This window comes from Galeopterus variegatus, unplaced genomic scaffold (assembly GCF_000696425.1).
Source record: "Galeopterus variegatus unplaced genomic scaffold, G_variegatus-3.0.2 Scaffold3968, whole genome shotgun sequence".
Classification (NCBI taxonomy): domain Eukaryota; kingdom Metazoa; phylum Chordata; class Mammalia; order Dermoptera; family Cynocephalidae; genus Galeopterus; species Galeopterus variegatus.
In genome coordinates this window covers 27406-47925 of record NW_007730079.1, presented here as the reverse complement: position 1 = coordinate 47925, position 20520 = coordinate 27406, and the positions used below count along the sequence as shown (strand labels likewise).

Below are 20520 nucleotides of genomic sequence, written 5' to 3'. Positions count from 1 at the left end.
TGGCACCTGATCATATCTTTGCCATTTCATTTGCCACACATTTTGAAATGATCTATTTATGAATACAATTAGAATTCTTCTGTCTAACAAATATATGGAACATAGTAAGTGCTCAATCAGTGTTTATTATTGTTGAGCTAAGTGCAGAAACTGAGACATAATTCAATTAAATGACTTGCTCAAGACCTCATGAAAAATAGCTGAAATGGAAACAGAACACAAGCCTAATTTTTCTTGGGCTATAGCTCATTCTAGTATACCACATACTGAGGCAGTGAAGTGTTGCTTTGCCTCACACGGGATGATGGAGATGCAAAANTACAATTCTATATCTACAACAAAGACTTTAGCCTGGGGAAAGCTTCCTGTCTTTTGCAAACGTAACATTTCTATATGTAATTTTAAAAGATTAGGTTATGCCTGAAACTACAGGGCTTTGGAGGCTAGGCCCTGTGAAACATATTTGCTTTATAAATGTTAGTATACTCCACATTGAAGCACTGAAAATATTGCCCACAGAACTCCTACCCTTGTTTCTTTTTTTTTTTTTTGTCCTTTTTTTTTTTGAGACCGACCACACCGCGCTCAGCCAGTGAGCGCACCGGCCATCCCTATATAGGATCTGAACCTGCAGCAGGAGCGTCACTGCGCTCCCAGCGCCGCACTCTCCCAAGTGCGCCACGGGCTTGGCCCATTGTTTCTTAGAGCTTTGGGATCTCTGGACCCCAACTTAGCAGTACATGCCCAAGAGGACATGGAACTATTTAGCATCCATCTCTTTGCTTACCAAGTTCCTATTTGAAAATATATTCATCTGAATACAGAAGTAATTATTATCCAAGTAATACAGATCTATATAATCAACTGTGTTTACTGCCAGCCTATCACAGTCCATATATTACATATTCTAACATGTAATAAAGTAGTATTTCTTTGGACATTAACAAGAAAAAACCTTATTACCTGAAAGTATAATTAGCATAAAAAATGTTCACCACTGGTTTACTTTACATGTGGCTCTATAAAATGAATATTTGGAGGTTGTTTCTGGTTTTTTATTTTATTTTGCTTACTATTTCCAAGTTATAAGATCACTCAACTACGATGAAGTAAAACTCTGTCTTCCCTCTGGCAAAGTATATAATCCTTATTTTGGCTTATTCCTCTCTGATGGCTAAATTGGAAATTCCTCAAAGCTGTAATTCAAAGCCATAGGTGACCTTAAAGAAATGATTTTTTATATGCTACCTTTTATTTTAGGGTAACTTTTCAAATGTAGACCATGCATTCCATTACGTTTAGCTGTCAAGCACGGCCTTCATTTGCATTTCTTCCCACTGCTATAATTTTGAGAACTGGCAGGTGACCAAAGAAGAAAAAATGTGCATCTACCATCTAGAGTGCAATGTAGGCTTTTTTTATTGTAATTAAGTAACATAGATATTCATGATTAGATCAAGGTCAGAGGAGCAGAACATCAGAACCGAGGACTTAAAGGTACAAAGAATAGGAAAATTGCTTTCTAAAAGTTTTTTTTTTTAAATAGTAATAGCTACAATCTTTAGGTTTTGCAATAAAACATTTAAAATAGCTCATCTGTTTTATTTTAAAATGTGCACGCCTGGTGTGTTTGCCGTGCACATTTAACCCAGAAGTTTCAGTTGAATTTCTCATTCCAGTTTTTGCTTGAAGTCTCAGTTGAATTTCTCATTCCAGTTTTTTTTCTCCTTCCCATTTCTGCTCCTGATGCAGAAAAAGTTTCAGTTGAATTTCTCATTCCAGTTTTTTTTCTCCTTCCCATTTCTGCTCCTGATGCAGAAAAGCAATTTGAGAGTTATAATGACAATGGATTTTTTTTAAGGCTGAGTTTACATGACACCCAAAATTATTTGTATAGAAGGCATGAGTTCTCTATTAAATCTAAGGGATTAATCCAAGCAGGTGGTATTATGTTTAAACGTGATGTTTTCAACAGGATATGCATCCTAACATTTAGTGTAACTGCGGTTTCGTAGGACACCTGCCACTCCCCTTGGGTAGACAGATTACTACACGGTTCTTTTATTGCACTCCCTAACTGGCTTATTGGCTCCCTCTCAGTCCATCTGATCAATTTAGGTTACTACTTTCCTGCCCTCATTCCCTCTCACTTACAACGCATCTAGCACGTTGTCTACCTCGTCTCAGTCTCCTTGACTAACTCTTTTCCTGTGATAAGTTGCTAACTGATCTGGAGCCCTAGGATTCAATCCAGAGACCCCCATCTCTTCTCTACCCACTCTCTTTCCTTATGTAATCTCTAGTTCCATGGCTTTTAATGTCATCTATACACCAAAAACTCAATATCATATTGACCACTCCTCGATTTCAGATTGACCTCGAAAAACATATATCCTACTTCCTGTTTGACGTGTTGACTTATTTATCTAATAATTTCTCAAACTTAACCTGACCAAAACTCAACTCCTGATTCACCTAACTGCAAACCAGCTTGTAACTTGTGTTCTCCCTCTCAATACGAGTCACCAACTCCTAGTTGTATAAGGAGAAAAAAAGTATTCGCTCAAATATTTCCAATTCTTTACCCCATCAGAAAGTTCTATTGATTTTTCAAAAATACATCCCATTCTGCTCACTTCTGTTCACTGTTACTCTATTCTAGTCCAAGTCACCACTGTCTCTTGCCTGTCCCCTAGTACTCTCTCTTGTCCCCTAAAATCCATTATCCTCACAGCTACCAGGGTTCCAAAGTAACGTTTTAAAAATCTACATCATATAATATCCCTGCTATGCTTAATACTTCTTAATGGTGTCCCACAATACTAAGAAAAAACCTCAAGCTCCTTCCCTTGGCCTGTGTGGTCTGACCTCTTACTACCCCTTAGACCTCTTCTCCCATTTCTTTTCTCCAACTGAGCTGCTGCCTCACTGGCCTTTACTATGCCTGAACCTCTCCCAGCTCATTCTACTTCATGACATGCCTGGCATATGTTTTCTCTAGGACTTCTTGCCCACTTCCAGTCATTCAGACCTCAGCTCCGTGTCAATGCTTTAGGAGGTCCCCTCTACACCTTACCCCACCATGGGCATCTATCATAGCATCATATTTAGTTTTCATCACAGAACTTGCCTAATACTTTCCTGCTTATAGTGTCTCCCCCACACAAGGAAGAATTAGGAGGCTATGGGTCTTGTCCAGTATTATATTCCCAGGGCCTAGAACTGTCCCTGGCTCATAGCTGATACTCAATAAATATGTTGAATAAATGAATGGTTGCATTCACATTTCTTTGGCATCAATTATGTGTACTTGCTGTGCTAACCAGAGTTTTAGACCCTATTCATACTTGTTACTTGTTTTTTGACCATTTTTTTCTGTTGCTTCATATCACTATATCAGATATAATTTTATCTGTTTAAATAAATTCATTTTTCAAAGTTTATATTCAATTGAAGCCTGGTCCATGGAGCAGTGCTGATCTATGAACTGTTTGTTATAGATATGCAACAAAATAAATGCCCACACTGAGAGAAAACACATAGAAATATTTATGGAAATTTCCACTTTATATCTGATTAATCTAATAATAAAAATGTCAGAGCTTATATTTTTTATGTCTTTGTGTATTTTATTTTATTTTTTAGGTATTTTATTTTTTTTGTATTTGCAAATGTATTAATTATGATCGTTGAGAAATTTTTTAAAAACTGATTTAACACAGTTAGTTTGAGAAGCACTAATCTAAGCTACCTCTCCCTAGCAATAATAGAACAGTGATACTTAATTATTTAATAATATTGCAGGTATCAATTTATCTCTCAACAAGTAGTAATTTGTTTATATATAAAAAAAGAGATAATGAGTTTAAAACATTATATTCAAGTGTCTGAATTTTAAAAATTGGGGGGAAATTGGGAAAAATATGTTTGGAAATAGTCTTGCATCCTGCAAATAGTTATCATTTTATAATAAAGCCTATTTGAAAGTATAGAGTAATTTGGATCAATGCTAATCATAACTGCACTACCTCACAGCACTCTTTTGCAAGACTGGAGCAGAGAACAGGCTGGTGAGAAACAGAGACAAAATTGTAAGGAAATTTCAGGAAGTTAAGCCTCCTAGTCCAGGCCTGTTCAGATTTAGTTTCTAGACTGTTCATCAACACATTCTCGGTTGTCATCTTTCTTAAACATTAAGTAAACTAATTGAAATAGGTAGGAAAGTCTCATAACAGAGCAGTTTTTTCAGCAACAATAAAGAACTGTCCCTATTACTTCTTTCTTTCCTAAGAGACACAAACCTTGGCCACTGATAGGTGCCCCTTGGCCTTATCAGTCCCTGTGCCTTAGTCTATGTCTGGCAATAGTGACTAAGGAGAGGCAATATTGACGATAGATATGAGCCTATCTATTGGCAGCAGTTATCCCGACACACTTTCGCGTGACCTAAACACACTTCACGAAGGCCACCAAAGAGCTACAGCTCCAATCATTCTTGGTCACTACCAATTTGGGCTGAATTTGATTCAGTGTCTTAGAGGTGAAAGGCTTCATATTCAATTACCAGGCCCCCAGCTTCCTCAATTAATCAAAGGCTGACATAATGGGTCTATTACAACTCTTAAAGAAAAGACCAGATCAAATCAATATAACTGCTTTATAACCATAAAAAGAAATATTAATAAATATTCTTTATTTAAATACAAAACCAATATTCTATGGCATTTAAATGAATTTGGTTAGAACGTATTTCATCTAGAATTTTATTATAGGGAACTTGAACACAATCAAAATGACAATCAAACTATACTTTGAGTTTCTATAGCAGCCTTCTTCAGAGAAACTCAAACGTTTTCATTTTTATTATGCCATTTATCCTGCAACCATGATTTGGTGTCTGTATAATTTGTGGAAGGATTTATCTGGTCAAAAGGAGTGCTATGAAAAATTGTAATGATCATGATGGCACAGCTGAACTGCTAACTAAACGGGAGTCTCTTATCTGTCATTGTATCAGATGTCCTAATGGAGTTAAAGAAAAGGTGGAATCTGAAAGATCATAAAAGAAGCAACAATGAGGTTGCAAATCACTAGCAGAAAGTGACTGCTAACATCTGAAGCAATAAAATGCTTCTGATGCTAAAGCGACAGCCATATAAACCCAGAGGAAACTACTAGAAAAGTCAAAAGCCAACTAATCCAATCTGAACTTTTAGTGACACTATCAACATGTATAAATTCATTTAAAGAGTTCAAAGTTTAACTTTATGTCTGAAATGCAAGGATAAAGTCAAAGCAGAAAAGACATTTCCCTTCATCTCCATGTCAAAATAAGAAATCACCCTCCACCTGCCAAGTAAGGTGAGGAATATTCATATAATGATTTATGCTAAAAAAAAAAATACATAGTACTAGTTCTTTGTGTTAAGGATGTAAAAGTAAGTTCAGGTTACCTTATTCATTAATGAGTTAAAGTCAGGGACTTCTGAGAGATTCTGAAATCTTTGACTTTGGTGTTTTATTTTGTCACCTTTCTTCCCTTTTTAATATGTTCCCATTGATCTTCCCTTTTTCATTTTTTACATCAGCTGTCAGGCACCACCCTGGGCTGGTCATCAGGATGCCAGAATCCTTGTCAGAAGCTTGTTCCTTTGAATCCAACCCCTTGGGTGCTAAAACCTTCTCAGCCACTTTACTGCCCTTCATCCCTGCAGTTGTGTCTTTCTGACTGGCATTTTGGAAAATTGGAGAATGATGCCTATACTAATATATGATGTCTCCAATTATTTGCAGGCTGCTCCCTCCTGATTACTTTTGGGGTGCTTGTCAATGCCCTGAAAACATGCCACCTGAAACATTGCCATCTTGGCAGAGATGTGGCAAGCTGGTTAGACCACACCAAGGGAAAAAATGGTGGCTGCTGAACAGAGATCCACGTGGAAGACACAGAATTTTTTTCCCTTTTTCCCTCTCTTCATCTTTCAGCTCCTATACAGAATGTGTATGATGCAGGTAAGGAAAAGCAATAAAAATACCACCCCAACAACAGCAAAGTGATTGCATGTTAGCATGACAAGTAAACATGTATTTTCACCCCAACAAGTGCTTTTTATACACTTCCTCAGGCAGTTATTCCACAAAAGCTTCTAATCATTACAGGCTCTGATTTCAGGAGCTAAGTGGGGTCAGGCAGCAGCATACCTGAGGAGACCCTGGGCATGTGTTTCTTTTGTAGAACTAAAATGTCTGTCCACAGGTGCAGACAATACTTCCAAATGCATAGTCATAAGGCATACAGCACACAAAAGTATCCAATCTATAGGCAATTACTAAACGTCCTTAAAAGCCAAAGGTTTTGCTTTCTTCCCTCATTAAACCTTTAAAGTGTAGTACTAACAAGTAGCTAAATTGACTGATTTGAGTACCACCTCCACTGTACGCTTAAGTATAAGTACTAATGAGCAAATGACTCTCTCTCTCTCCACCCTCTCTATTAGTACCATGGAGAGTCAGCTACTATGCTCTGAGGAAATCAGAGGGAAAACACTAAGCCCAAAGTATCTTTTATAGATAAATGTGATTTTAAAATGTTTTACATGTGGTTATGGTCAAAGACTAACTTATTTATGGAGAAAAATAAGTGATTATAAAAGTCTTTGAACAAATTTGAGACTTCCTTCATTGCTAAACCTCAACTTGGAATTTAGAAGGCTAATGAGTGAGTTATATTTATAAATCATAGAACAATTGAGTTGTAAAGACACTTACAGATTAACCTCTCAACCACTTCATTTGTTGAAGAGGAAACAGGCTTAGAAAAATTAAGTGATAAACAAACAAATTAATTCACCCACATACACACACACAAAAAAACCGGGGGGGTGGGGAAGAAGATATAACAACTATACTTTTATGAAGTTGTTACAACAAGCAAACGGAAAGGTAATCATATACAGTGTATATTGACAAAAAAAAAATTTAACGAAAAAAAAAAAAAGAAAAATTAAGTGATAAACAAACAAATTAATTCACCCACATACACACACACAAAAAAACCGGGGGGGTGGGGAAGAAGATATAACAACTATACTTTTATGAAGTTGTTACAACAAGCAAACGGAAAGGTAATCATATACAGTGTATATTGACAAAATAAAAATTTAACGAAAAAAAAAAAAAGAAAAATTAAGTGATTATTTTTTGGGGTGGAGGGCAGGTCAGAGCTAACAGTAATAAAAGGAAAAGCAGAATCTACCCTCTGACTCTCAGTACATGCCTGCTCCTCTAAACCAGGGCCAGCAAACTATTGCCTGCAGGCCAAATTCACTCCACTGCCTATTTTTGTACATCCCTCAAGCTAAGAAGGTTTCTACCTGGCTGAAAAAATTCAAAAGAAAAATAAAATGCTGTAACACATGAAAATTACATGAAATTTAAATTACAGTGACCATAAATAAAGTTTTCTCAGAACATCAGAACATAGCCACACTCATTGGTTTGTCACGTCTGTGTCTGCTTATGCATGAAAACAACGGAGTTGAGGAGTTGCCACAGAACCCAAGTGTGGACATATTTCCTATCGGGCCCTTTACAGAAGGGTTTGCTGATGCCTGGTCTTCAGAATGCATCAAAGCTAGTCTAATTCAGGAGATTCAACCTCCCTCTTCCTCTACAATAGCAGCAGGCACAAAAATAAAGTACAGCAGAAATATTACCCATATATATGTGGGGTATAATATCATAAGAACATTAATATCATAAGAATATCTTAGAATGGAGAAATCAAGAATAAAATTAAATGGTCCCTAGCTAGCCTCAAAACCTACTGAGAAAATAACACAGATTACTGATTCCTTATCTTCATAGTACAGTGACACCTAATCTTTCTTTCCACTAAGTTTGAGCCTTCTCTGCAAACTATCATTTTTTTTAATTTAACATAAATTACAATAAATTTTGATAAAGTATTTTTAAGCATATTACCAAATCTAGACACCCAGTTTATTACAAAGAATAAAAACTAATACTTATTGATCACCTATTGTTTTAGTCTGTTTTGTATTGCTATAACAGAATTACCTGAGACTGGGTAATTTATAAAGGACAGAGGTTTATTTGGCTTACGATTCTGGGACAGCTGCATCTGGTGTGGGCCTCAGGCTGCTTCTACTCATGGTAGAAAGTGGCAGGGAGCCGACGGATACAAGCAGATCACATGGTGAGAGGAAGCAAGAGAGAGAGAGAAGGTGCCAGGGTCTTTTTAAGCAAGGAGCTCTCGGGTAATTTATAAAGGACAGAGGTTTATTTGGCTTACGATTCTGGGACAGCTGCATCTGGTGTGGGCCTCAGGCTGCTTCTACTCATGGTAGAAAGTGGCAGGGAGCCGACGGATACAAGCAGATCACATGGTGAGAGGAAGCAAGAGAGAGAGAGAAGGTGCCAGGGTCTTTTTAAACAATGAGCTCTCGTGGGAACTAATAGAGCGAGAACTCACTCATTAATCCCCCCTCCCCAAGGGAGAGCATTAATCCATTCATGAGGGATCCGCCCCCATGACTCAATCAGTTTCCAGCACTGCCACATTGGGGATCAGATTTCCACATGAGTTTTGGAGGGGACAACACATCCAAACTTCATCAGCTATTATGTGTCATAGCTTCTAAAATGTGGCATCAAAGCATCTAATTTAATCCCTACAGCAAGCCTACATGGCTGTTACTATCATCCTAAATCTGGAGCTCAGAGACACTAAGTTACTGAGTAACTTGCAACTTGCTCAGGGTCATCCTACCTCAGGGCTGGTATCAAGGCCCATGATTGCTATTACCCACAATGCCTCTCTTGCCCTGGGTTAAAAACCCCTGATACGGACTATGCAGGTTCCAAAGTTATATACCATAATGTTATGCTAGAAACTTCTCCAGGGAGGCCGAGGAAACTTCCAGTGAGATAGGCTATGACTGAATTTTTGCCCCCAGATGAAATAATACCAGTACAAAGAATAAAACATCATAGAATTCCATATTTTAAATTTAGTAGCCATTATTGACCTTCAATTCCAAGACATACATTTAAAATATGTTGATATTAAGGCCAATGAGGTTGCCATTTGACATTACTGGCCACTCAAAGGTGAAAATGAATCTCTATTGACAGCAATTATTTCTGAATACTCATAGGCTTGTATGAAATAAAAGTCTTTAAAATTTTAAAAGGGATGATTTTAGAACTTGAGGCAGAAGCAGAAATGATTTCAAGCTTTCCAGACACTGGAGCCTTTTCTTAGATTAGGCAATATATTAACATTGCTTCACTAAAGATTAATAGTACGTTCGCCACATTATTAAGTTAACAGGTTTCTGTGTCTGTGATTCATGCCGATAATAACTTTATTCCTATCAACAATAATTCTCATTTGAAATCAGTAACAGAAACTTCCAAGTTGTGCTGGGAACCTTTCAGTCTTAGTATTGTTCTTCTGACAGCAATTTTTTTAAAACAAACAAACAAAAAACACATCATTTCCCTCTGATTGGGGAATATGGGCTTCGATATTTTATTAAAGGACAGAACTAGCTAATGCTTCCTTCACTCCTGCCATCTGTACCCAACCAAAGCAACCCTTGTTTACTATCCTAAGGGTCAAACAAAAGATTGGAAGGTCAATTATTACCAGGACCTGTTTTAAATAGATAGAAAGAATCTCAGTGAAAATATAGTTCTTCCCTGTATTTAGGCAGGTAACAAAGCAATAGGATCTTTTTACAGCTGTCCTAACTCCCTGACTCTGATCCTCCTTATCCCCTCTCAAATTGTACAATTGATTATAGAGAAGGAGTTGGTGAGGTTTCACCTGGGAAGTTGTCATCTGCACGTTTGAGGAGGGCTGCTCCCCGGGTTGGTGGGAGGGCACGGATCCTAATGCAGTTCTTCAACTGTAAGAAAAATAGTTTGGAAAATCCACTCCTCAAGAGGACTTGGTTGACTTTCTCTCCAGGCCACTCAGTAGCTTTGCATGCCACAGGGAATCAGAGAAATGCCATATGCTGCTAATGATAATGATGAAGATGTGGTGATTGTAGCAAAGCTCATGAACTAGAAAAGGGAGGAGATGCCTCCTTTCACGTGACACCAGGCCTCTGTTTTGACATTATAACCTACCAAGAAGTTTGGAATACACAAAGAGGCTCCAAGATAGCATTAGGGTTTTAATTAGCATTGGGATTATTTTAAAAATACAGAAATTCTATCAATACATTGATGGTTTGAGGTAGGCAGAGGGTCTTTTTAAAATTTCCTATTTTTTACTCTATTAAGGAAAACATTTTCATATAGTTCCCTTTGTGGTCCACTACTTTCACACAACTAGTTTAAAATAAGGGGGCTGGCTGGTTAGCTCAATTGGTTAGTGTGGTGCTCATAACAGCAAGGTCCAGGGCTTGATCCTTGTACCAGCCAGCTGCCAAAATAAATAAATAAAATTAAACTAAATAAAGACACAGACACTGTAGGTTTTATCTCTTTTTCCGTCCTGTTACTTGGCTTACATTAGAAACAAGGTCAATCCAGGGAGCCCACAAAGACAGCCTACAATAAGTAATATGGGTCCACATTGGTCCCCTCTTTTTAGGAAAAAAAATCATTCCTATTTATTTTGACACCAAACTAAAAGTTATTCTAAAAATCTAGCCCCATTTTTTTTTTTTTTTTCCTCATCAGGGTGAAAACAGACATCCTTAATACTTTCTACTGGTTTTTGCTTTAATGTATGTGGGAAAAAAGTCACTTTGTTCATGTGCAGAACTTAAGTTATTTGATTTCTTTTGTGTCATCTTAAGCACAAAATTAGGGCCACCACTGCTTTCCATAGGAAAATTAAGATAGACTAAATGACAAAAGAATCCTCCATAAAGAAGCAATACTATGGTCAATAGACTAAACAGAACTCTTACTACCACAAAAGAAGATGCTTTATCAGCTCATAACTGGGATCTTGAAAAGCTGGGGAGTGTCCAGCTCATCTATCACAGAGGGGCAGCGACAGGGAAGGAACCCGGCGCAGGATGCTCTCCTCAAGGTTAAACCACTGCCTCAATGCATGGCTGCCTCCTCCCTTGAATACAGATTTCTTCAGGATATTATCTGCAGACCATGAATTCCAGCCTGAATTCGGATGGATCTCTTCTGCCAACCTCAGTCATGAATGCCATCAGTGTCCTATCACTGTCAATCCTCACTACTTTTATGGAATATTTCAGCACCTGCCTCTTTCCCTCTAAAAGAGCTGGACCATTTCTGTCAACTGCATTAGTAAGTACAACTCACCGTTTCAAGTGAATTGTTTGCAACTTTTTTGAAAAAAATACTCTGCTGGCACCTACACTAGTTCTGTGATCCTGCGTTGGATTTTCACAAATGGAAAGAAGGTAAATTTGTGAATGACAACCTCCAGCTCCCCAGTTCTCTCACCAGACAGTAATGTCCCATCTTCTTCCCATCTTTTTATGCCTCCTGACATAATGAGATGGTGAAATTTCCAGCACCAAATGGCCTATCCTTCTTCAAGTAAGGCAGTCCTTACTCTTATGTCAATGCTAAATATGTTCTTAAAAATGAGCAGTTAATGAATCCCCCAAAATAATTTTAATTTCAGAATCAGTCATAAAATGTATTAAAAAATTAATATTGTGATTCATAGCTTCAATACAGTATTTCTTCAAATAATGAGGTGTGTAGAAATGATTTTCAAACATTTTAAAAAGTGAAAACAATTTAAGATACCTTACAGAGAACATGAGCAATAGACCATAAAATAAAATTACTCTAATTGAAAAGGGAGATAAGAAACTGAAGCTCATTTTTTGTACCCATCCATATTTCTTTTTTCCTCGTTCAAAAATTAATTTTAATTGACAAATAAAAATTATATATATTTATTATGTACAGTGATGTTTTGAAACATATACATTGTGAAATGGCTAAATCAAACTAATGAATATATGCATTATGTTATATATTTATCATTTTTATGGTGAGCCATCTGCATTTTTTTATATTTTTATTTTTAATTGACACATAATAATTAGGACCAGATTGTACCCTGTAAATATGTACAATTGACACATAATGATTGTACATATTTTCAGGGTACAATGTGATGTTTTGATACATGTATACACTGTGTAATGATCGAAGCAAATCATCATCTCAAACATTTATCATTTTTTTGTGGTGGGAACATTCAAAATTTTCTCCCTAGTTATTTTGAGACCCACAATACCTTGTTGTTGACTATATACACCCTACTGTTCAACAGGACACCAGGACTTATTCTTTCTTTCTGGCTGTAACTTTGTACCCATTGACCAACCTCTCCCCACCTGCCTCCACCTTCCCTTACCCTCCCCACTCTGTAAACCACCGTTCTATTCACTGCTTCTATGAGATCAAGTTTTTTAGGCTCTTCATATGAGTGAGAATATTCAGTATGTGTCTGGCTTATTTCACTTAACATAGTGTCCTCCAGGTTCATCCATGTTGTTGCAAATGACAGGATTTTGTTATCATTAATGGGTGAGTAGTATTCCGTTTATTACATATATCACATTTTCTTTATCCATTCATCCATTGACGGGCACTTAGATTAATTCCACATCTTGGCTACTGTGAATAGTGCAGCAATAAACATGGGAATACAACTATCTCTTAGAAGTATTGATTTCTGGGATTGCTGAATTATTTGGTAGTTCTATTTTTAATTTTTTTGATGAAACTTCATACTGTTTTCCATAATGGCTGTACTAATTTACATTCGACTCATAGCATATAAGGGTTTCCATTTTTCCACATCCTCACCTGCAGTTGTTATCTTTTGTCTTTTTAGTAAGAGCCATTCTAACTGGAGTGAGGTGCTATCTCATTGAGGTTTTGATTTGCATTTCCCTGATGATTAGTTATGTTGAGCATTTTTTCATGTAACTGGTAGCCATTTGTGTGTTTTCTTTTGGTAATGAAGTCCATTCTGATCACACTGTGCCTGACTCTGTTCCCTGAGGCACAGTCATGGAACAAGAGGACAAGTGCTGACACAGTAAAATCAGTTTCAACCTAAGAATCAGAGATCTGGATCTTAGCCCCTCCTCTGCCACTGAACTGCTACTGGGTGACCTTGAAAAAGTCACCTAACATTTCCTGTCTTTAGTTTGGTTACTTTTTCCATTGAGGGGAGTCCCTTAGATAAGTCTTGGGTCCCTTTGTTCTGTAAGACTTTCGCAATCACTCAGGATGACGACAGTGCCCAGAACATAGTTCTAACACATAGTGAAAACTGTATAGGGCCGGCCCGGTGGCGCACTGGAGAGTGCGCCGCTTGGGAGCGCGGCAGCGCTCCCACCGAGGGTTCGGATCCCATGTGGAGACCGGTTCCCGCTCACTGGCTGAGCTCGGTGCGGGCGCAACACCAAGGGTTGTGATCCCGTTACCGGTCAGTAAAAAAGTATAGGGCCGGCCCGGTGGCGCACTGGAGAGTGCGCCGCTTGGGAGCGCGGCAGCGCTCCCACCGAGGGTTCGGATCCCATGTGGAGACCGGTTCCTGCTCACTGGCTGAGCGCGGTGCGGGCGCGACACCGAGGGTTGCAATCCCGTTACCGGCCAGTAAAAAAAGAAAAAAAAGAAAAAAAAAAAAACTGTATAAGTGTTAGCTATTATCATGAGCCATCTTTTGCAGGAGACACATTTAATGGTTTAATCAGTATAAACAGAAAGCAAAAAGAGCTTGAAACTCTTAGGAAATATCATTCAGTGGTAACCCAATGTCGTATCCTCTACTTGAGAAATAATTCCATTGAAATAGTCAAGATCAGGCATATAGAAGATTCTCTTCTCTTGGTTAACCTGTTCTTATTCTTAATTTCTCCTTTTTAAAGATCTGTGGAGACCATACAGTCTTGTAGTTATACATACTTTTTGCTGTTTCTCTGTTTATAGAAGTTGCACTGTAGTGTGTGTGCTTCCTGTTATCAAATCCATCAACAAGATCACTCCACATGACATCATGGGATGGGTTTGCTTTTGGTTAATGAATAAACTCACTTATTTTATTATCCTCGATTATAGAGGCCCTTCTGTGATTTATTTCTTAAGCAGGTAACCCCATCTTTATTTACTGTAATAATGGGCTTTAGCAAACTATAAATCTTAATAAGTTTTGAAAATCTTTAAATTTTAAAAAGCGCTTTTTTGTCTGTCAATGTACAAGTCTAAAAACCAGTAAGAATTTAGTGAATGGCCAACATTACCCTAGGCACTTTGAGATACAAAAGAAAAGTGAGACATTGTATGTAAATGCCCTCAGCAAGTACATTATTGAAACAAAATGAATGCAATAGCAGGACAAAATGGGAGTAAATTTATATTGTGAAATGCCAAAATTCTTGGCAGTCTTGTGCAGTATAATGAAACATCCTACTCTGAGCTTCCAAATTATGCTTAATTACTAAAAATTTAAAAATCTGAGCTACTTTAGGAAAATACTTTGTACAGCATGGCTAAAAGAACTACCTTAGAAATCTTTCCTGAGAATAAGAAATCTTAAATTCACTTTAAATATGAGCAACTTCCCTGGGACAACTTTCCACTCCTACATAGTTGAAATCATTTCTGTTCTTAAAGATGAATATGTTTTATTCTGGATAGAGGAAAGTTAGAGTTATCTAATATATTATTTGATGCTGTTAGTGAATTAAATATTCCTCTTCAAGACTGGTACCACAGACCTACTGTGTAGGAAAAAGGAAAATCTAAACTCACTTCAAAAGAAACTAAGCTGTCTTCTACTGGATACAGAAAACTGAATTCAGTTATTTCTGAACCAGACACCATTTATCCATTTATTTGCTACTTGTTCATTTATTTATATAACATTGTGCTATGGGAATATAAAAATATGATGATATGAGTATCTTAAACTAGATATTTGCTTAAGTCTTCCATATTCTGGTTATGATTATGGAAGATTAACAAGTTTTATCAGGACATGAAAGTACAAACTTAGGGTACTTTTTGATACTAATTTACATAATTGAACTAGTCTAATATTAAAGTTTCCTTTCACATTGAACTTAAGTGCCTAAAACTGTGGGTGAAATATATGAATTACAAATAAACATATATTTATGACTTCCTAATTTGAATGTCGGGACCTTCATATACATATTCATATTACATTTAGCCTCATGATAAACCATCATTTGATAGGTCAAGGGTCCCAAAGATAGTGAGTGTCATTTGATTTCAAGTCTTCTAATTCCAAGGCCATTGCATCATCATCATCATCATCATTATTATTATTATTGTTATTATTATTATTATTCCACTTACTAGCTACCCATAACTGTTAGATTATAGAATTTAAATTATCAGTGTTAACTCGGAATTCTAACTGCTGTTTCTGATTAAACACTCCACAGCAAATAAAACACTCTTCTTTCACCACATTGGGTAGTTACTCCTTATCTGCTCCCACGCTCTCCCACATTCAGTCATTCTCCTTCCAGGGACCGTCTGTTTAAGGAGGCAGAAGGTGAAGACAACGCCAATGCAGAATGTGTGACATGCAAAATCACAGTCCAGACCAAGAGTGAGAAGTGGGCAAATTTCACTCATTTGGCCAAATTAGAATTTTAGTAAAGGAAAAATTAAACTCATTTTCTTTATCTCGTTCCAAAACAATGCAATGAAAGAAGGGTTTCTGATTCAGGATATGACATTCACAAGTTCATTGCCTGATGAAATCAAGAAGTATGCAGGATACCGACTATTTAAAAAAAAAATCTCTAAACCTTCCAGGACTGTGAAAGGCAAAGACTTGACATGCTCAAAGTGTTTTTTATCATGGCTATATTTCCCTAATATTACACTTGAGTGAATTTAGCTCTTTAAAAGTCAACCTTAATTCACCAAAAATCTAGAATTAGTGATATCATTGTGATTTATCCTCTGTCAAAATTGGGCATACTTCATTTTAGTATTTTTCAGTTCAGAAATGTTTACACTATGAGTATTTCCTTTCCTTAGCATTAATTAAAATCCTGCAGTATGTGGCATTCAATAATTAGTGCTGACACACACAAGTATTATTCTGACTAAAATGAGCCTAATTAAGATTGTTATTAAGTCTTACACAAAGCAGAAGTGTAAAACACAGTAGTAGAAATTATCTTGGCTTTTAAATAACATTTATATTGAAATGCAGATGAAGTATATTCAAATATCTGAAAGACCTTCCTCTTTGAAATAAAAACCTCAAAATTCAAATTCTAAGTCTTTTGCAATACAGGTACAGCCAAAGTGTTGGTCACTTTATACACAACAACTAACTTCTACTATTTCTAATAATTGGAGGTCATATAAAGCTTTTTGTGCATGTTTTGAAACAAAAGTGGTTGATAAACTAAAAATCAAGTCAGGGATCCAGTCACTTTCGTTGAAAATAGGATTATCTCAGTCAAAATTACTTTTTCTATATAGTTTTCAAATGGATACCTTTTCCCAAGAAACATTACAGTATCCACCCAGTGCAAAATATTTGATGGGAAAAAACACCAAAAGATGTAACTTGTAAATATCTGGCCTGCATAAGTCATTCACTCAATTATTCATTTGTTTAATAAAAGTGCATCAATGTTCTCAGCTCCTAAAGTTAACATCAAACTGGAATTAAATTAGAGGTGAAGTAGACCATCTAGTACACTCTTCAAAGCAATAATTGTTGCCTTACAGAGATACATTTGTGTATCTGATCTCTATGTAAATAAGTTACCTGTTTTATATTCAAAAATCAAAACACAAACTGAAGTTGAATTTCCCAGAATGAGTTCCAGTGATCTAAAGAGAAACAAAAGAGAGAAGGTAAGTAGCTTAGATCGAGTCCGGGAACACACCACTAATAGGAGAAACAATAAAAACAAAAAACATATGCAATTATAATAGTGAATGAGAAATATCCTCTCCAAAGGCAGCAGATACACCTGCCAACAAAATTATAGCCGCCTCTGTGAGAGTGGTTCGTGGACACTAGTGTGTTCTCACGTGAGCAAATTTCCTAATCAATCTTGGAATTTTCCAAAACCATGGATCCAAGGGGAATTTATCAAGGATTCAATAGAATTTCATACTTTTGGTTGTGAGCTTACATATCAGAGACTCATACATCAGACTATCCATAGAAACTTCATAGCTTTCTCAGTGAATAAATTTAGCCAATACCTAAAGAATCTTAGCATGTCCATTTTTAGTATTAGATTTGCTTCAAAATGAGATAAAAAGTACAACCTTGATGTTTGAATGAATTCTGACTTTCTTCTATTTCATTGTGATCAAATTTGGAAAATTAATACATGGTAGGTGTTGGGAAAATAGAATAATTAAGTCAGGCCTCCTTGTCTTAGGTCCCATTGGGGGAGGTGCAGCACATTCTTTGTAAGCAAGTTGTGTGGGGGTGGAGTTAGTGCACATGCACAGCACTGCCACCTGGCTGGCGTTTACTGCCTCAGGCCTCTGCCCTGCATGACCATGCTCTCCAACCCAAGGCTCCAAGGACCTTTTTGCCAGTTATCTATCTCATAGACCTGTGTGTGAAGGGTTTGTGACCCAGTCTGGACAACGGGCTTGAGGGGTCTGTGAGCTCCAGACCCAGCTCTAGCTCGACAGTAGGACAATAGAATAAACTATAAAAGTTTCAAGACTCTTATGGACTTGTTTGCAACCACACAGCCAATAATAAAACATACATTATTTACCTGAATATAATATCTCTTTTGGAACTATTGTCCTTTATCTTATAAATACAGATCTGCTAGAGGTTTAAAATGTGTGCATTCTGATAAACGGCACTCTGCTTTGGATGTGTTATGATCTCATACAAGTTAAGAATTAAAAATGGAGTGGATTAAACTTGGGTTGGAATCAAACTTTGTTTTGAATTTTAAAAAAGTCATTTTTCATTGGCACCAGAGTGTAATTGCAAATAGAAAGCAAACATGGTTATCTAGATCCTTCAGATAAAATAGGCTTTGCCCTAAAATATCTGGGTAAATGAGTGCTATGGTTTGAATGTTTTTTTCCCCTCCAAAATTGATGTAGAAACTTAATCCCCAATGCAACAGTATTGGCACATGTGGCCTTTGGGAGGTGATTGAGTCGTGAGGGCTCCACCCTCACAATAGGATCAGGTGCCCTTATGAAAGGGCCTCATGGAGGGAACTCATTCAATTTGCCCTTTTGACTTCTGGTTTATGAGGACACAGCATTCCTCTCATCTTGGGAGCAAAGAAAAGCCCTCACCAGACAACCAAAACTGCCAGTGCCTTGATCTTGAACTTCCCAACATCCAGAACTGTGAGAAAATAAATTTCTGTTCTTTATAAATTACCCAGTCCCAGGTGTTTTGTTATAGCAGCACAAATAGGCTAAGACAATGAGTTGAACACATGAGCTTTGCTTGAAATTGTCTGAAAAAGTGTCTTTTGTTGGATTTTTCTAGATCAGGTCTGACAGTACTCTATGCTAGAGAAGTGCTTCTCAAAATTTAATGTGCATAAGAATCACGTAGGGATCTAGTTTAAATGCAGATTCTGATTCAGTCCTTCGGGAGTGGAGACTGAGATTCTGCCTGTCTGACAAGCTCCTAGGTGATACCTACTGTACTGGTTGGGGATAACACGTTGAGTATAAACGACAGGGGAAGAGGCCAAAAAACTGCTTTCTCAGGTTTCATTCATGTTTACAGGCAACAGCGGCCCAGGTAAAATGTTACACTTTCTCGTGAGACCACAGCTAAAATTTAGGAACAGGCAATAAAAGCTGATGATTAAACCAGGGGTTGGCCAGTCACTGAAGCTCAGGGGCCAAATCTGGCCCACCATCTGTTTTTATAGGACCTGCAAGCTAAGAGTGATTTTTACAGATGAACATTTTCAAATGATTTGATAGTAAGAAACACTAACTTTGAACCTCAATTAAGTGAAATTGCATCACCCCCCAAAAAGAAATTATTTTTAATTTCATCCATAAAAAATGTGTAGAAATTTATTTTCTGTCTTGTTACATTATCCTCAATTTTGACTTTTCACCCACAAAGTCTAAAATATTTACTACTAGCCTTTACAGAAAGAAAAAAATTGCTCACCCTGATCTAAACTATCGCCTATAATGCCATAAATGTTCTGTATAAAATATAAGCCTTTTTACACAGCACAGGTGATAATCAAAAATCAAAAAGGCATAATTTTTTTATGTAGATTATTTTGAGTTACTTAGGATGAGGGGTGTCTTAGAAGATACTTATAAAATTCAAATTCTAAAAAAGGAAACCCAAGAAAGCAACTTGAATTACTATTGAGAAGTCCAGTGCTGCTCTGAAACATTGCTGTGTTTATGACCTCTTTTCCTAACTGGAAGGCTGTTCTGTACCCATGATGTTTAAAACTTCACGTCATTGTGCCTTGATGAAGGTCTTTCTCAACCATTGTACTCTTGATTCAGCTGGGCTCTTTCAGTCAGAGAAATTTTATTTTTTAGAAATAATTTCCTTCCATTTTCTTTGTATTTCCTTTTTGAACTCCTGTTGATCAGATGTTGGACCTTCCTAAAATAACCCAATAAGTTTCTAAATATTTTTTCTTCAAATGTCTGTAAACTTAATTTTGTTTGATTTTTTATTGTTATTGTTGTTGCTCTTATTTCACGGAGATTTATTTGAATTTATCCTCCAAATTTTCTACTGAATTTTGAATTTCAGTGGTCATTTTTGGTTTCCAAGGTTTCTTATTCTTTTTTCATAGCAATTTATTTATATTTTATGGATGCCATAACTTCTCTGATCTCTCTGAGGATATTAACTACAGATTATCTCCACTTCCTATTTGTTTGATTTTTTTGTCTTTAATGTTGGAAGCTCTTCTAAAATGTCTGATAATCTTTGGCTGTCCATTTATATAGACTAAGGGTAATATGACTGTGAGGATATAATAGTATTACTGAGGATAGTATGACTATGTGCGTAGGTGGAACTTATCAAAAAGTGGGCTTCTCTGTAAAATCTTTTAGCAGGGAACTTAGTCATGTTATTGCAAGGACCTCTCCCCCCACCAAGTATTATAAAGAAAGATCTTTTAATGGAGTCATTTAGCTTATTGAGAGAAGACTTTGAGATATATTTCCTAGTGCTGAGAGTGAGGCATATGTGTGGTGGGAGGTGGGGAGGGGTCTCACCATTCAGAATCCTAATTTTACCTATTCCTCACTTTCAGTCCCACCCTTCCTTCCTGAGTCCAAGGTCATGCCTATTTAAAATCTGCAGAGTAATCTCCAATCTCTTGCAGGAGGAGGGAATGGCACATGAGTCCTCACCTAGCTTCATGAGTTAGGTAGAATTGGAAATTTGAGAACTTCACTGCTCCATGTACAGACTTTCAACCAGTCCTCCCAGTTTTCCTTCTGAGTCTTATTTCCACCTTCTGA

At 36.9% G+C, this 20520-nt stretch overlaps 1 protein-coding gene across 1 annotated transcript in view; it reads left to right on the top strand.

Moving 5' to 3' along the window:
• Positions 1-20520, top strand: part of SLC15A5 (solute carrier family 15, member 5) — a gene marked incomplete at its 3' end in the record, with an annotated part of 67180 nt that overhangs the window by 33333 nt on the left and 13327 nt on the right. The window contains 3 exon segments of the mRNA XM_008586378.1: positions 5794-5956; positions 5958-6012; positions 11125-11314. Coding sequence (XP_008584600.1) covers positions 5794-5956; positions 5958-6012; positions 11125-11314 — 408 coding nt within the window.